Raw genomic sequence first — 19172 nt, 5'->3', positions numbered from 1 at the left:
GGTGCCTCATGTACGTCATATCATAATAGACTAATCTTCTTTGCGTTATTAATCCTCATCAGCCAGCAGGAGATATCTTATTCCACAACACAACTGAGAACACTCAATGTGTGGTTACGACTTAACCTTTCAGATATCAGGTTGCACAATAGATTTAATCTTATTCTTTCTTAAAACTTATTTCTCTCAGTCAATTCAGCACTCTTGTTTTCACCATACTGCATCACTGGTCTGATCAAATCGTAGTTTTTTTGTTAATTTTAGAAACTGCAACCTTAAAAAAATACCATTTACAAATAAATCAATTTTATTGGTCAACAACATAAAAATACTGTTTCAAAAAAAAATTTCTGTAATAAGCTGCATACTGTGCACATTCCAAGAGCTGAAGAAAACCACCAGTATGACCTATCCAGTCCTAAAAGTTTAATGCACTTTAAAATGTAATCTTTCTATAATACAGAATTGTTTTGCCAAGGTATAATATGTGCTTATGTATGTTATATCCTTAGTTTTTTTGCATTTTCCCTGCTGCGGTCTATGTGAACTAACAGTCTCTTGAAGAAAATAACACACTTTATACAGGCAGCATAAAATATATAAAAACAGTAATTGTAAGGCTACAGGCCTAAACTAAGAAAGCTCCTCAGTTTAGATTTACAATCAGTAATGAAATTACTTTATGTAGTAGTGACAAGAAAAGTTCTTCAAAAAAGGCTTATTTGCTTCCTTGCAGTTAGATGAGAATATCAATAATGTTCTCATGTCTGTATGCAAAATGTGAAATGGTACAGCCAACAGACAGTTAACTTAGCATAAAAACTTGAAGCAGGGGGAAGCGGCTTCCTGGCTCTGTCCCAGTGTCTAAAGCTTTAATTAATTCTTTAATTTAGAGGCTTCATGAAGTGGACCAGGGCACAAAATAGTCCAGCATGTAACTCCTCATAAAACAATTTCTCATTTTTACATTTTTTTTTGGGTACGGATTAAACAAACAAGCTATCACGTGTAATTTGTTAGCTTCAGAGGTGCTAGTGGGTGGTTTTGTTTTTTTTTTCACCTTTGGACCAGTCCAGTCTTTGTGCTAAGCTAAGCTAAGCATCTGCTGGCTGCTGCTTCATGTTTAAACATACACAGATATGAGGCTGATATCAATCTTATCATCTAAAAGCTCGGCAAGAAATAAAAGGGGCGTAGTTCCCAAAATGCTGAATGATTCCTTTAAGGAGGATTTGTGACCTGATAATATGTCAAAAGTAAATAAAAACAGAACAAGCAACCCTGTTGCAGGCACACTATGTGACAATACATTTTTTCTTCCCTCTCTTAAGGAAACTGGAAACATAACTCTTAATTTCCTTAACAGTAGTGTAATACTTGAGTATGGTAATGAGTTTATACAAAACAAACAGCAGGCACTGTGGCTACAGTAAGGCATCTCACTCCACCTTCATTTGGTCCCTGACATCTGAAGGCAGAGTTTCAAAAAGTGTCTCTTCCACTATAAGGCCACTGCGCTTCAAAGCACGACAGCAACCGAGCTCTTGTGGCAGAAGCTCAAAGTGGTTCCCTTTGAGCTCCAAGTGGGTCAGTAGAGCTAAGTAGGAAATCTTTGGCGAGAGTATGGACAGCGAGTTTTTGCCGAGCTTTAGCGTTTTGAGCTTTTTGCAAAAGAAAAGCTCATCTGGTAGATTTTCGATTTTGTTACAGGAGACAGCGAAATACTGTAGACTCTGAAGGACTCCAATTTCAGGAGGGATGAATCGGATGTCATTGTTGGACACATCCAGGTAACGCAGCTTGTTGCACAAGAACAGGTGTGAAGGCAGTATCTCGATCTTGTTGTGGCTGAAGTAAAGGCGCTCTAGGCTGCCAAGCTTCTTGATATGCTCCGGGATGTACATGATGCCATTGTGCCAAAGTTTGAGCGATGTGAGCTTTCGAAGATGTTGGAAGCTGATAATCTCCTCTATTGAGCGAAGGTTATTTTCTTTCAGGTCAAGTTCTTGCAGATTCGTCAGGCTGAAGATGGCATGTGGGATGCGTTCCAGATCACAGTGCACTAGCTCCAGCTCGATCAGAAGTGACATCTTCTTCAGGTTGTTGAGCATTACTAGCTTAGTGCCATCATTGTGTATGTACAGCCGCTGCAGATGGCTGGAAACATCCACTATAGACTGGGGTATCTTGGTGAAATTACTCTTAAGGTACAGGGTTTTCAAAGCCTTCATCTCCCTCAGCGACTCAAGGCCTATATTTTTGGAGGCATCGGGGCTTAAAGATCCGGTGAGATAGAGCTCCTCTAAGTTGCGCAGGCCGTACATCCAGTTTGGAAGTTCCCTGTTATCATCGAACTTCACACGAAGCACTTTCAGGTTCTCTTTGAGGAAAGAGGTAGCTGTTGTGTGCGACTTCAAAGAGCATTGGTAAAGAGACAGCTCCTGAAGGTCTTCCAGCTGAGAGATGCAGGCAGGGAGGGTGACATTGTTGATGATCTCAAGCTTGAGCGACTGCAGCTCTGTCAACTCAAAGACAGTGTCAGGTAACCCAGGCAGCATGAAAAGCTGAAGTTCAAGTCTGTTGTTGGCGTTAGTCTGGAGTCTCTGACGCAGTTTCTCCGCGGTCCACTCATGGTTGAGGTTGAGCTGTTTCAGTTTGTTCTCACTGACCTCGGATAGAAAAACTGCAAATCGTTTAGAATACAATGGGTCATACTGATCAATCATGTGCAGCATGAAAGCAAAGTCATTCTTGACGTCTGGTATGTCACTGATGCCCGTTTCCTGTCGCACATACTCAAAGGAGTATTCTTTCAGTGAACGGTAAAACAGCCAGTAAGAGGTGTACAGGTTTGTTAATCCATAGACAGCCACTAAACACAGGTAACAGTAAGAAAGCTTGGAAAACAGATGAGCCATCGTGTGGTTGCACTGAAAGTCTTTATAGCCTGTCATGTCCTGGACATCCTGAACTTTGCAACACACTTTATTCTGCACTTTGTCCACTAGAGAACTATTATAGGCAATGATCAGGACGAATTTAAACACTTTAACCACTGTCTGGCGAACATACATAAGGTAGAGGATGTCTCCTTCCTCAACATGCAGACGGAACTTCTTTACCTTTTCAAAAAGAGCTTTAGCTTGTTCACCCTCTTTTTTATCAAGAACACTTGCTGATGGCTTGTCAATGACAATCTTTTCGGGGATGGACCGGAGGGACTGTGTCTCCTCCAAGCTTCCTTCTCTGGGAGACACATCAATGTTGGACCTAGGAGTGCTGCTCTTTGTATGGTCCGTTTCTTCAGGATTTTCTCCGGACACCTCTGACAAAGCTCGTGTGGTCCAGGGAGAGTCAAAGCACTTGCTAAGCATGGAGATAAAATGCTCTATTTTTGAGCTCGAGCCAGGGAATTTGAACCAGAAGTTGCTGCACACCATGAAAACTAGAGTGTGTATAAGAACCAAATAAGGAAAGTACTTGGCATACCAATGCAGAGCCTTCTCATAACACATGTGATTGATGAAAGTGTACTGTTGGAAATCCAGATTGGTTTTCCGGCCCGTCATTTCTCTTGGTACCGCTGAAATATTGGATTGCAGGTGCAACAGTGACTTCACTTCCACTTCACTTGTGTTCGACATTGTCTTAGGAAGGCATATGATTTTATCTTGCATTACCTAAAATGAAATGTAAAAAAGGAAAGATTAGCTAAAATTACTTAAAGGAGACATTCAGACACTTGGAGACAACAATCAGTACGTGCACTTAAATAACAGGGTTACAGTTGACTTTCTCCAGGAAGCTGATTTTCAACTTTTGCCAGAATGCATTGTGCCTTTTCTGGCAAGGCCCACTATATGGACAAAAGATCTGGGACATCCCATTCTAAAACCATAGGCATTAATATGGTGTTGCTCCCCTGTTTGCAGCTATAACAGCTTCCATTCTTCTGGGAAGGTTTTCTACAAGATTTTGGAGTTTGTCTTTAGGAATTATTGCCCATTCATCCAGAAGAGCATTTAAGAGGTCAGACACTGATGTCGGACAAGAAGGCCTGGCTTGCAATATCCGTTCTAGTTCATCCCAAAGGTGTTGGATAGGGTTGAGGTCAGGGCTCTGTGGGGGGCAGTCAAGGTCTTCCACACCAAACTAAGGAAAAACATTTCTTGTTGGAGCTGGCTTTGTGCGTGAGGGGCATTGTCATATTGAAACAGGAAAAGTCCAAACACAATCTGTTGGAAGAACTATTGTCTAAAATTGTAGACTGTAGCATTAAGACCACACCATGAAAAAACAGCCCCTCCCAAAAAGTATTGGGACAGGGTTGTCCCAGTACATTTGTCCATATAGTGTATGTCCACACCGACATTCCTGGTAGGTTACTTGCTACGGTTTACCCTGAACCGTCACGGCGATGACCACTGTGACAACTTACCAGAGTTGTAAAATCCTTCCTCGTACTGTTATAAACAGTTGTGCAGTGTTTTTGAGGAATAGTTACTGAAACTGGAGCTCCTGGATCGTGTTTTCATTATCTCACCAGTGCCCACACCAGCGCAGCCCCTTGCTTTATTATACAGTAATGCCAGGCTGTTTTTGTCTTAGAGAAACCTGATTTCCCGAGCTAGATTTCTCCTGGGCAAAGCCAATTTTTAGCCATGTGAATGCAACATAAATGTGTTTCTAATTGGCTTCTACTTCTACGTATGACAAGTCTCCAGACAGATCACCCCATGTATCACGTTTATAATAATACCATCCAAAATCCAATTTACTATTTATTAATACAAAGCCCCCAGAAGCATTTCACTAATAAATTTAGACACATTTGTGCTGTAAGAAGTTGCTGAGTTCTGATTACAGAGCCTGTTCTCTCAATGTGCCAGCCCCAGCACATACACAACATAAATATAAACTAGAATTACTACCCCGTGGTTGTATGCTTTCACCAACCAGTCAAGTTGCAGTTTATATCCATCTCAAGGAATTGAATGAAAAAGGTATTGCATTTCTAGCTAAATGCAAAGCACTGTATATTCATGGCCGTAACCAGCTATGAGATTACCTCCTTAATTATTTGTAGGCTATAGCCTATGAATTAAAAAAATCCATTCCAAAAATGACATGATCAACTTAAATAAAGGCTTTAGTACCATGCTGGTGCAGCTGACACCGTCGCAACCCTCATTTTAAGTTGAAAAACTGTTTCCCTATCAGTGTTCAGACTTGATGAAGTGTATGAAAAAGTTGTGTGTGCAATAACTAAGAGCACCGCTGTATAAAATATGTTATGTGAATTTCCGGGTGGGTAAAATAGCTTGAAGATTCCCCAATAAGAGAGACACTTCATATTGAAACTTCCAGACGCGCCGACAGAATCTAATATTTATTCATCTCTAATCATTAAAGTAAACTGGTAAAGAAAACACATATCAATACAACACAAACAAACCACCAGCAAAGCTACAAAGTGAGGCAAATCTGAGAAAAGAATTAGTAGTTGGGGGGCTGATGGATGATTAATGCATACATAATTATTCAGATATTGTCAGAGCCGATCATCACACCAATTAAGTTGCTATAATCGTGACAACAGTGCAAACAGCTGCTGACGTCAAATTATTAGGCTGTAATATGAAGTAAAGCACCCTCTGCATTCAGCACTAACCTGCTGTTGTCATATAACAATTATTTAGTCTGCGTTCCAACAGTATAGTCCTGTGATGACAGACACACTCACACAGTATAACTGTGGTTGGGTTTAGGTGTAATTTGGGTATGAATTACCATAAATAAGCTCTGTCTGGACCTCACTCATTTCTAAACTCTGGTTACAGCCCTGTGTATATCAAATATACATATGTATGATTTCAGTGAATATTTTTTAACTGATCAATGAAGGATCATCACAGATGTATTGGCTAAACAACTACATGTACCTGATTGCCATGTAAAGATGGATGCAAAGGCTCTCTATGAGCTGTAGGTGACGCTCACTCACAGGATCATGATGCACCAAATTCAGAATTAGGCAGGAAAAATAAGGCAGAATGGACGACATGTAGGAAGGTCCTACTGTACTAATTATTGTTTACTTGTGTCGTCTCAGTCAACATGTGTGTGGAATCTGATCATTCTTAAATAATGGCTATAAATCTATTTTGAGGTCACAATGACCTTTGAGTCATAAGTGTCACACACTATAATATGATCAAAATCTCCCCTTCTGTTCCTGAGTTATGGTGCTGAATAATTGTCAAAAGAGTGTTTTCCAGCACTTTATCATGTCACGATTAAGTTGACCTTTGACCTTCTGAATTAAAAAAAAGATCAACCAACCATGCCAAAAGAGTTGAATAGAAAAGTTTTGAGGTAAGAAAAGAAGGGTTCAATTCTGGCATTAGTGACAGAGGGATACAATGAGTGTCTGATTGCCTCAATCCTTAAAACTTTAAAGTAAGAACAAGGTCAAGAAACAGACATTGGGGACAACAAAGCTACAGGCTGGCAGAGGGCGAAAAAAAACAGTCCACTGACCGGGATGACCGCAAACTCATTCGATTGTCACTCAACAACCGTAGAATGACAAGAAGTGACCTACAAAAAGAATGGCAGACGGCCGCTGGGGTGAAGTGCAAAGATGAGCCCCAGTACATGGAATTTGGGAGAAATGTTTATAGAATAAAACAATAATGTTAATTATACTCAAACACATACCTATAAATTGTAAAACCAGAGAAACTGAGGCAAAATATCCCACATACAGGCACTGCCATCTTGCGCTGGTGACGTCATTTGGAGCTAGCCTCCTGCCCATACACCGGCCCGCTCATATGTGAGCAGGGCTCACCTTGATGTGCAAGGCCCTTTTTATAACATCAAATAATTCCTTAAAATGACAGAGACCATCTTTGTAATCGTATTTTATGTGTACTTTTAAGTTTGGCCCATATTCCATCCTCTAACATGGAGGGGGCGGGGTTTATGACCTATACCAGTCACCAGGGGGCAATGGAAATGTTTTGGCTCGACTTTAGTGGACCTATCATGTTGTCCACTTTCACATACAGTCTATGGTATGGACAATGGACAACTCAAAGACATAATGCCTCTGCACCGGCAATAGCATTGTTCCAAATCAATGAGGAAGCAGAGTACCGCATCACTACAACATGTAACATAAGCAAGTAATGTGTGGAGATTAATTTGTCTCTATTATTTGTGTGAACAGATCAACAATTAGTGTGTAAATGTGTAATCAGTATATATTATACACTTTCCACAAATACAAAGATTTGTAAATTCACAAAAGTATTGTGCAAATATAAAACAGATCTGCATAATACACTAAATATGTGAATAGGCCTACAGAAAATTTATTTAGTAATAAAAGGAAAAGCATTTGAAATTATCATCCTAACGTTTACAACTTTTGAACATCTTTTATGAATCTAGTTTGTATTTGTGGATCTCAAGTCTACATTTGTAGATTTGCATTTATTGTGTTTGTTTTTTGTATTCAGAATTACTGTGCGGTGTGGTAACTCAGGGTGAAAATTACTCCTTCAAAAGAGTCATAAAAACTGCACATAGAATCACTGGCCCACCCCAGCACTGAGTCTCTGTACACCAACCACTGCAGGAACAAAGTGCGACCCTCAGAGACCCCCTTCCCCAGCTGAACTGTTGCACGTGGACTGAAGTACAGTCCACGTGCAACAGTTCAGCTGTAGAAACCTGTACTCACTTGAGCACACCTGCATACACCACAGACACTGTATATATTTACCTCTATTTTCACTTATTGTTTTTAGTTTTTATTATTTCTTTACTCAGTGTGTGACCCACATGTGTTCTCTGTGATGCCTCCTTCTTTTAACTACTCACCTCCCCCATACCCACCCCCCACTGCTTCTTTGTTTCTTCTTTTTTGACTGACTATGCCTTTAGTGTTTACTTGTAATGCAAATTACAAACAGCTGCTTTACTCTGCAATGCTAATAACAAGAAAAGGGCACTTCAATTAAATGGTGGCAGGCCTGAAGGAGGACATTTTGAGCACCCTGTTTAGGTGCTCAGCTCAGCACATTATAGTGTAACATGATCTTAAACTCCTAGTTTGTACATGTAAACACACTACTTTGCTAAGAGTGAATGCAAAATGGTTACAAAAGTTAGGGCAATGCAATTCAGCCTATCACAGATTAAAATGCAAAGTCAGGTCTGCTTAGGTCTCTGAAGAGCTGATCTGCAGGGATTTTCTAACTCAGTTTCGCTTTGTATTTCTCCCTCTAACTCTAAATGCAGAGATTACGGTGTGAGGCAAAGAAGTAATAAACAAAAGTGTGTGTTGACAACGCTTTGACTTATAAAGTAAACTTGGCCACATAATTAATTACCCAATTTGCTAACTATTAGATCATGTCCAAACGCTGATATAGTGAGAGTGTGAAACAATAGCTGCTCCTACCCTGATAAATATCCTGTTAACAGTTTTTCTAAAAATGTTTTGGTATAATTTCCAGGATTTACACTACAGAGTATTGCCGGAGCCAAAAATCCTTCCTATTCCACATAAACACAGAAGTTAAGCGCCAGGCAACAGGAGTTTGGAATCTCGTGTTTACTAAGAGGGGTTGGGTGGGTAAATGTTTCCACTTGTAAACTTCTGATGGTCTGAATGCTTCCTTCGGTGCATGGAGTCCAGGGCATAAAAGCAGGAAACTAGTGGTTCTGAGCTGGTGCCATTGCAAGAGGCAGAGCAGTAATGTTGCATTAGAGAGCATATGGGAGTGCTCTAGTGAATTAAATTACTCTAGAGTTAATGGGGAAAAAATAGCCCCAACTCTAACTCCTTTTATCTCATGTTGCAGTTCTCATGTTACATTATGCTGCATTAGCTACATTTCTCCTTCACTATCAAAGAGATGATTACAGTTGAAAAGTCACAACACAGGCAGCACAAGCCACTACAAAACCATATGCAATACACTGAAGGTAGAGCCTGTTCACTTAAGAAGAGACATCATGGTGAGGTATCGTTACTGACCTGAAGAGTGCATCCAAAGACACCAATCATGAGCATGATTACAGACAGATAGTCGGTGAACACGTCCCACCATGGCTTCAGGACTCTGAACGCTGGCTGCTGTTCAGTGAACTGCCGGAATTCCATCACAGGAATCATGATGCCTGTTACAAAAGAATTAAAACTTATCCCACAGTTCAGTGCATACAATGGGAAACTTGGTTTGGCCAGAGAGGGGCGAAACAATGATATTATTAATTCATATAATATAAAGTATTCTTCAGCCCACAGCAGCAGCAGTTTTATGCCTTCATTCATGTCCCCCCTCAAGATAAATGCTTTGGTATACATGCACAAACTAATCACATTTCACTCAGCTGTAACTGGTGTTTTGTGCTGTCTAAAGTTACCATGCTAATAAGCTAAACTAAGATGGTGACCATGATAAACATTATACCGTCTTGGTAACATTTTAGCACTGTTATCATGAGCATGTTAGCATTCTATTGTCATTTAGTTAAAAGCCCTGCTGTGGACTTGCAGAGCCACTAAATATAATTATATATATATATATAGATGGTCCATCTCCACTTCCTCCCACTGTAAAAAAAATGAAGTCAAAATATCCAGAGTCTGCACAGTTGTGATCGTTGTATCACCCATACACTCAGTTGACTCGGTGGTTCTGACAATAGTCATGTATAGATGGACGACATAAAATGTCCCCATCACTGGTGGCTGGCTGCAGTATAGGTCATAAACCCTGCCCCCTCCATGTTAACAGATGGGCCAAACTAGAAAATTCAAGTACACGTCAAAAACATGTTTACCAAAGATGGGTTCTGTCATTTTAGGTAGTTCTTATCTGACATCTGACGTATGTTCAAGTGTTCACTTTGGTTTATTAGTTATTTAATGTTATAAAAGGACGGGACCGCAGTTCAAAACACATTCACTACTGTGCGGAATCTGGCTCCAAATGACTTCACCAGTACAAGATGGCAGCACCTGTTTCCGTGATATTAAGGCTCCATTTTTATCCAGTGGGAGGAAATGGAGAAGTGTCCATCTTTATATACAGTCTATGGTTCAGACCAACAGTGGTCTCAACAGTAGCAGCCCTCTTAATCATTTGAATGGAGCCAATCCGATGAGGTGTCAAAGCAGAGGGCCCCGGCAAAAAAAATATGAAACAGCCACAATTCTTAAAGCAACACGACGTCATCCATCAAGGCAGTGGGTATTCCTGGTAAATTACTTTGTAAAGTGAATGTGGCATTTCTACCGTGCCTCGTGATAGTCATTTGAAAGGTGACGATGATGACCAAATACCAGAGCTAATGACGTTGTCATCAGCCTGGGCTCTGCTTTGTGTTTGGTGCTAATTAGCAAATGTTAGCATGATAACACACTAAACTAAGAAGTTGAAAATGGCAAACAACGTGCAAACATGCAGCAGGTTAGCATTGTCATTGTGAGTATGTTATTTGCTGTTAGCATTTACACGTAAGCACTGCTGTGCCTAACTTCAAGGCTCATAGAGCTGCTAGCATAGCTGTAGACTCTTTATATTCTTGTTAAATCCAGCCTCAAAAACCCAAATAGTTCTCCTTTCCCCTCTCCAGAGGGGCCATAAACCTTGAACTTTTTCACCTTGTCCTCTTCGGCAATAGCTCAGTGGAAAACAGAAACAGTCAGTACAGAATGTTTCTTCAAGCTGATGACTCCCTCTCTAGGGGAGTTTCAACAGTATACAAATACATATTACAAATGTAATTATTTGAAAGTAAGTGTCCACAAAAGACTAAACAAATGATTCATTTTGTAGACAAGAGTTTGGACATTTACGTCATAGTCCATTTGTAAAGTGACATCCCAATGAACATAATGACTGACAAAACTGAATTAAAACAGATTTCAGGCCTGTGTTTGAGAGTCTTAACGCTATTAATCTCTTAAAAGACTATTAAAAATCTATCAACAGCAGTAGCATGAAAAAGAGTGGCATATCTCTGATGTTGCTTTCTCTTCAGACACTGTGGTCACCTTCTGTACAGTGCATACTAAAGCTGCAAGTATCGTATTTCCAATATCTGTCTCGCAGTAGGTTGGCTGCGGTGTCATTCATAATTTAAAGGCCTAGTCGATTAAAATTCTGCATAAGTACTGGTGATTTTTGTATTAAAATTACTCAGTGTGAAAAGTATTTAGCACGAGTCTTTCACATCCATTTAACAATGTATTTAATGGCTGGAAAAAACGATAAATATGAAATATACACACATGCTGTATGCGTCTAAACATTTAAGCAGGTTTAAATGATAATCTATGTTGCCAGACCATAATGTAAACTGTTTCATCATCTGCAGCTACACTGAGCCAAAGAGACAGTTGCTGTCAAGAGCTGAATACTTTCACACTCAAACTTTAGTTCATTATTAATGAGTTTAGCAGTAAAGTATTACTGAATAGGTTTCAGCACAAAATGTCTTCACTGAGTATTTACACTGAACTGTCTACTGATGGTTGACTTTAAAGGGTCAGTTCAACCAAATCATTAGAACCATTTTTCTCACTTAGATCTAGTTGTATCTAGCCATGCAAGTAGTGTCTAAGGGCCAAGGCTTCAGATAGTTACTTTGAAGATTAAACATAAAATCAGCTCATGCTCACTGCAGACTGTTGTCATTCTATTGACAATTTGACCTCTCAGCCACACTCAGGTAGTGTCCTCACACAAACGTCTTGTACTGCTGAATGCTGAAAGTTGGTAATGACAGCCTCTTATCTTGCACACTGATGCGGGACAGGAAATGATAAAGAAAATTGCAGCACAGACTGCAAGGTCATTACCACAAAGAAATAGCCTATAATAGCCTACAAAGTTATATAATATTTAGCTTTATTTGCTGAATGATATAATTCCTTGTGGCCCTTTAGCAAATATTCTGAGGCTCGGTTCTGGTCTGCAGCCTCAGTGTTGGGAACCTCTGGCTTTATAAAGACTGGTAGATGAGACAACCCATCACTTTATAAAGTAGTAAAAATTAGCTTCACTTGAACCAGCTACAACTTTAATCTGCTGCTTATGTGTTTAATGCATCACCATAATATGGAATATACTATAAACAGTATTCTAACACTGAATGGAGCTTTTCAGCTTAATGTGTACTTTTACTTCTGATACTTTAAGTACATTCTGATGCAGGACTTGTACTTGTACCCAATTATTTTACACTGTGGAATTACAACTTGTATTTAGTGTCAGCAAAGCATCTGAATACTTATTCCACCACTGTTGTTTAGTGGGATTATCCAGAGTTGCTGATTATGAAAACAGTCATTTTTCAGTGCTTTGAGTGCCACAAACAAATTCTCTCTTTGTATTAAAGAACACTCTAGCTATTTAACGTTGCTCCTCCATAAAGATGGGGAACTCATAAGACACAGATTAGCAAAAGAACGGTCCAAATTGAAGCAGCAGAGGTCGAGATATTCTGACTTTTAGTAAGGCCCCAAAGACACTGCATCCTGTGTTTCCCATAATACAACTCTATACTTCTTTTACATCATCCCTGCCTCCTAAATGCCCACTGATTTCAAACCCCACACCTTCAGTTTGCAATGCAGGCTTTATGTAAAATTCAATAGTGCTCCTTGTGACAAGTCAACGGAACCTCATACTTAAAATTGCTAGAGTGCCCCTTTAAGGTTAAGGGACTGATTTCTTAAAACTGAATCTATTTACATGGCTGGAAAGTGGTAAGTAAGTGAGATAATTTGTTTGGTTGGTTAGTTTGGTTGGTTGTATGGCCCTTTGTTTTTATTTTTTTTATAATAGGGTGGATTTGAAGAGCACAGAGGGTGAGGGGGAAGAAGCTTTCTGGTAGGTTGCTGAAGTCTGTAGTTAGCCTACTTAAGAAAAACCCAGTGGATGAGTCAACCATTGAGTTAAGCTGACCAGGCCATATCCTTGTCCCTTCCTGTCAGGAAATGTGTCTGAATCCCAGATATCCAAAAACAGACATGTTTGGAACACACCCAGCCGCCCGCATACAAGAAGTCCTGTCTCGTTAAGGGACATGGAAAAAAACTACCCGCATTGCAGGAAAAAAAAAAATGCCTTGAGTGTTATTAATGAGGCAGACGTCTGTGGACTTTATGGTGAAACGGAAGCTCTTGAAAAAGTGCAAATACAGTCGGAAGAGCTGTGATTCATCCTGTGATCTGCACACACCATCAATAGCTGAAGTCATGCGTGAGGCTCGAGTTTCCCGTTAAAAGACTGAGGATAAATTTAGGGTTGTACTCTGCCACGACTGAGAGTCGCACACTTTGAACGCGGCGTTAAGGCTCGTGTACGCAAACGCATTCATATTTATAGTTACCGCGTGTTTAACCTACCAGGTAAACTAACGGTATTCAGTGTAAACTAGTTGGTGAGAAAAGCAGATTACATTTGCTCTCTACGTCGGACCAATATGCTCTATATTATTTCTACATCATAACAGTGCTGGTGATTTACCTTTTTTTGGATGAGAGCTGGAGTTGAGAATCTGAGTGTTCGGCTTTCATGCGATGAGGTCTCAGATCATGATGTGCGCGCTCCCTTTCCTTTTCTGAATGCCAACCTTCCCGGATCCTCGACCAGACCGTACAGGCATGTGCTGGAAGCCACAAGGGCGTGGACTTGTGAGGAAACCCAAGGAGAGACTTTTGTCTGTGATGTAGCCACGGTGTTTATGAGCCCGAGGAGAGGGGAAAGGCCAAAACTGCAGCAATTATCTGCTAACAGTACTCACAGAAACAACACCATTATCATTTATGCATAAAGATAATGGTGTTGTTGTTGAAAAATATTTAATAAGCATGCTTATTAAATATTTTATGGTTTCCTCTTTGCCTTGTCAATATAAGTTTATTTATGCAAGACTGTATGGTTGAAGAAGTAAGCAGGCTACCAGTGCAACCATAGGCTACAAGTCCTCCTAAGTAAAAGTAACTAGTATCATCAGCAACATGTACTTAAATTATCAAAAGTAAAAGAACTGGTTTTGCTTAAAAATTGGCCCTTGGCTTTCACTATTCAGCAGTAGCCCACCTACTGTAACAAATGTTCACTAACACAAATCATGTTTTTAGGAAATAGTGCATTTTTCTTAGCATGCACTCTCAAAACCAGCAAAAAGCCCAATTCCATCATTTGCATTTTTATGGTTTAGTGTCACAGATTGATAGCTAAAGTGGGGCACTGATACTGCTTTTCATATATGATTAAATTCAGATTGCAGTAGAGGCCTATACAGACTTAACTCTTTTACACAAGACTACTAAATTAATTAAAAAGTACAAATTTGTTCACTAAAAAAACAATTTCATTAATTTGCAATCAGCTGATTGTAAATACTGTATAAGTAAGGTTGTACATTTTAATACAAATCAACAAACAACTCATTATAACTACAAAGAAAAGAGGAGCTTTTGTTATATTAATACATCTATAAACTGTAGCTACTATTTATGAAATACATATAGAGTAAAATGTCTAGTAGCTTACTTCTTTCTGAAATTCTTTTGGAAAATGGTAAAATACAATAAGTGCATCTAAATCAAAATGGTACTTTAAAAAAAAGGTCATTTTTCACCTTCCCCCGTATGATGCTGTACATGTGGCTGAAGATTCCATCCCCTAAATAAAGTTAATGACTTACTGGCTCCTTTCACACTTCCCACTGCAGGAATGCTTTCAAAAGGGTGCAAAATATACAATGACAATCAGAGGTGGTCAGCTTTTTTTCCAGGTCATAAAGAACCCAGTATAGCACAGGCGCATGTTTCAGTGAACTAAAATCTTACAATGCTTACTATATCCTTGCTTGTTTAATGATATGTCTGAAGTCTGTAGATGATGATAAATCACATGCATCACACCAGTTAATGGGTGCCCCACACATAACAACTGCTAGTAACTCAGACCTGCAACCAACAACAGACCATCATTTACACTCAAACACAGACCCACACAATGCAGAATTAAACAAACAATCAGAAAATACAGTCTGCATTATCACCCCTAATTCTTATAAGTCATACATTGTTGGGGAACAATTGTTGGGAATTGGTAGGTCTCTATAAATAATATTGAACAGCGTCCAGTCTAGACTTCTATATGAGATGGCTTTTGTTATGAAACCCCTGAATTCAAGAGTGAACACAATTGGTGTACTTATTGTAAAAATCACAAAAGACTTAACATGAAATAAGAAACTCTATATTGAAGTCAAAATGCACCTCTACAATAACTTGTTCTCAATTCCATGCCTATAAGCACTCTTTTAGCTAACAAGTTGATAAAATAAAATGTAATAATGTTATAATGGTAATGAAATGATACGGTTATCAGTTAGCTAACATCAGATAGCTCATTTTAAGTTAAAGAAATGTTAATTAAGAAACTCTAGGTAGGAAAGTTAAGTGTATTAGCTAGATAGCTAACTACTGACATTAACCTACAGTGTCTCCATTAGTGTGATGCACTGAAGAGAAGCAGCTGCCAGTGATGCAGGCAGACCAGACCAGACTTCAACTAAAGTCAAGGTTAGGAAATGGTATGGTCCATTTTAGGGGTGTCTGAAATCGTATTTCAAGATTCTTGAATATAAGGCATGAATATGGGAAATATATTATAATATTTACAATTAGAGGTAACAAAGACCCTCCCCTGAACTGTTGTTTTTGCCTCTTTGTGAGGGGTCCACGCCTTAATCATTGGGGTCAATACCACCAATCCCCCTCGTAATTCGATCCCTGGCTTTCAAGCTGTTTTTAGCACTGCCAGCTTTTACAGCTGTTTGGGACAATTTCCCTTTGCTAGACAGAAGGATAGTGCAGGTCTTATGTATCACATTAATAATGTAAATGTATCTGGTTGTGATAGGGAAATTGCTTTTTCCATCTCCACAGTTCCATCCCATCACCTCTTTAAATGTATATGTCATGGTTGTGGACTGTACTTTTGTTATTACCTGTTTTATGTTAAGAGTACTTCCCCATGTGTCTTGTGTAACTGTACTTCCTGCCTTTGTGTATTTTCCCGCCAGTTTAGATTGACTGCCACACCTGCATCTAATTATCCTCCCCTCACTACTGCTTTGTCTCATTGCCAGTTCTCCTTTGTAAAGTGTGTCCTTGCCATTTTCCTCAGTGTTTGTGGCCATTTGTTGTTTTGCCTGTATTTTTCAATTGTGATTCTTGCTTGCTCCATGTCGGGTTAGTTTGCCTGTTTTTTCTGGATTTGACCTTTGCCTGCGTGATTTTGACATTAAGTCATTGTACTGCATCTGACCCGAGTCCGGGTCTGTTTTTGTGTTTCCTATTCCTTGTGTTCCAGGTTACCTTGCTTGCACAACAACGACTTGAAGGGCAGATGCTGGCTGATACTCACTGAACTGTGCTGCAGCCTCTGTACCAGCACACACTGACAAGACATTAAAATATACATATATATATATATATATATGAAAAATCAAAAACAAGCTACCGCACACTGATCTGAGTTTACTGCATTTATCGTGAGCAATATGTTTCGCCCATTGCTTCTTCAGGCTCACACAGTGAAATTACAAAAATACTCACAGGTGTGCTAAATAGACACTGTGTGGGTTATGTGGCCAGTACATTCCATTTTTTAAATTACATTTTACAATCTATATAGGTTTATAAAATCAATATCTAATATAAAATATTATACGATAACACCAAAAATGTGATTAGTATCCAAATGTTTCAAAAAATATATATTTATTAAACATGACTCACAAGAATTACATCATTTCAGGAACTCTTAAATATCTTAAGGCACATAGCTTGTAGGTCCTACCTCTGTCATATACCCTAAAGGCAAGGACAGGACACCCAGTGATTTCACATAGCAACATGTCAGAGTAACTGTGCTAAACTGGTACAACTTGTTTAATCATGTACCCCAATTTAAACTTTCATATGTCAAAGAAAACCTTTAAAAACCATGGCTCATGTGAAAATGATTTTTTATATGACTTTTCATGTAACTTAACTATTTTGCAAAGAAAAGCGGTAATAAAATGTAAACCTAGGTTGAGAAAATTTAAAGGTCAGAGTACCCTATCTTCAGCCAAAAGAAAAAATTACCCTACCCCTTTTCTGACCCACTCTACCCTCCTAATAGTCTTCATGTAACAAAGCACTATGATGAAAAAATGACATGTTCATTAATGAAATTGGGTAATCAATAAAAAGGAAGTCCTGCGATGGACTGGTGATCTGTCCAGGGTGTACCCCGCCTTTCGCCCGATGGCAGCTGGGATTTGCTCCCGCCCCCTGCGACCCTGTATGCAGGACAAGTGGTTGACGATGGATGGATGGATGGATAAAAAGGAAGTGAATCAAAAAATCTAATTCTAACCAGCCATATTGGATTATGTGAAATATATCCTCAGATTCTGTGAATAAGCCACCCCCCCTACATCAATACCTGAACCATAATCATGTGTCCATCATGACAACATTGAGTAACATAGCCCTATAATTAAACATGAAAGAATATTCTTTTTGTTTGTATTGTTCTCTACATCAGAAATACTGCTGGCCCCAAGGTGTCATACAGGCCAAACACTTTAAAAAAATCAAGAATTCAGTCAGAAGACAGAGACTGTTAATAATGCAAGGCAGGCAGGATCCAACAACTTGAAATATCCATGCCCTGAAGGCACTTAGATGACATATCCATAACAAACTGGATAGGCATCAGCAAGAGAGAGAACATGTCAAGACAAATTCTCTCTTCAGTAAGTCAGCATGCTATAGCTTTTGACAAATCAAACGCAGAGTGGAGTTGACAAACCTAATTTTTCTGTCAACCATTTGGGTAGCTGCTGTTAGTGCAAAAAGATTAAATTAGCTCTTGCTTTTTGGGTTATTTATTTTATGGATAAATGCAATAATATTGTACTCAATACAAAATAATAACACATTCACTTGCCACTATAATAGGTACACCTTGCAAGTACCGGGCTGAATCCACTTTTGCCTTCAGAACTGCCTTAATTCTTTGTGGCATACTTTCAACAGACTCATCAGACCAGGCAACATTTTTCGATTCTTCTATTGTCCAATTTTGGTGAGCCTGTGTGAATTGTAGCCTCAGTTTCCTGTTATTAGCAGACCAAGATATAATGCATACCTTGGTTGTAATGAGTGGTTATTTGAGCTACTGTTGCCTTTCTATCATCTCAAACCAATCTGCCCATTCTTCTCTGACATCAAAAAGACATTTTCGTCCACACAACTGCTGCTAACTGAAGATTTCCTCTTTTTCAGACCTTTCACTGTAAACCCTAGAGATGGTTGTGTCCGAAAATCCCAGTAGATCAGCAGTTTCTAAAATACTCAGACCAGCCCATCTGGCACGAACAACCATGCCACGATCAAAGTCAATTAAATTTCTCTAACTTAATTTCCAGTTCGTGCAGAACAGCAGAGTTTAATTTGAGAGAACACAACCCTGTCAAAATTAACGCACTAAGCAACTAAGTAGTGTACGCAATGCACTGCATGTTAGTACACTAAAGGAAGTACCAGAATTGAGACACAGCACAGGTCTACATGCCTAAATGCATTTAGTTGCTGCCATATGATTGGCTGATTAGCTATTTGTGTTAACAAGCAATTGAACAGGTGTACCTAATAAAGTGGTTGGTGAGAGTACATTCAAATTAGCTGTATTGACATGAATGTATAGCAACACTATTGCCTAAGCCACATATAAATTACATAGTGACAATTAATTTCATACATTTCATTAAATAAGGAAATAAAACAGTAAAAGTTGTGTTTGTGTGTGTTAATAAAAATAAAATAATAATAATAAAATTATATAAAATATAAAAATTCCGTAAAAAATAAACAATAAGTGTGTGTGTTAGAAAATAATATATTAAATTAAAATAAATAGATAAAATTGTAAGTGTGTGTGTTTATTATAACAATATATTAAAAATTAAAATAAAATAAATAGATAAAACCATAAATGCTGCAAAAACTTGCCTGGGCATTAAGGAAATAATTAATTTTACAGTATCAATGGAGCAATGCAGGAAAGCTT

At 38.9% G+C, this 19172-nt stretch overlaps 1 protein-coding gene across 1 annotated transcript; it reads right to left on the bottom strand.

Annotated features, from left to right (window-relative positions):
* Positions 1 to 289: 289 nt before the first annotated feature.
* On the bottom strand, positions 290 to 13751 carry lrrc8c (leucine rich repeat containing 8 VRAC subunit C). The gene is made up of 3 exons (XM_038716753.1): positions 13557 to 13751; positions 9053 to 9195; positions 290 to 3680 (listed from the first exon to the last, which is right to left on the bottom strand). Exons 2-3 carry the CDS (start codon positions 9188 to 9190, stop codon positions 1440 to 1442), a joined length of 2379 nt encoding a protein of 792 aa, XP_038572681.1. The 5' UTR covers positions 9191 to 9195; positions 13557 to 13751; the 3' UTR covers positions 290 to 1439.
* Between the last annotated feature and the right edge of the window lie 5421 nt (positions 13752 to 19172).

This window comes from Micropterus salmoides, unplaced genomic scaffold, assembly GCF_014851395.1.
Source record: "Micropterus salmoides isolate LMB-PRFRI ecotype aquatic unplaced genomic scaffold, ASM1485139v1 Ms_hic_scaffold_13, whole genome shotgun sequence".
Taxonomy (NCBI): Eukaryota; Metazoa; Chordata; class Actinopteri; order Centrarchiformes; family Centrarchidae; genus Micropterus; species Micropterus salmoides.
This window is presented reverse-complemented; position numbering and strand designations above follow the sequence as displayed.

Coding starts and splice junctions, on each gene's coding strand:
- lrrc8c (XM_038716753.1), bottom strand. CDS start 9,190: ATGATTCCTGTGATGGAATTCCGGCAGTTCACTGAACAGCAGCCAGCG. Junction 3,681..9,052: donor TCTTTGGATGCACTCTTCAG/GTCAGTAACGAT, acceptor ATTTCATTTTAG/GTAATGCAAGATAAAATCAT.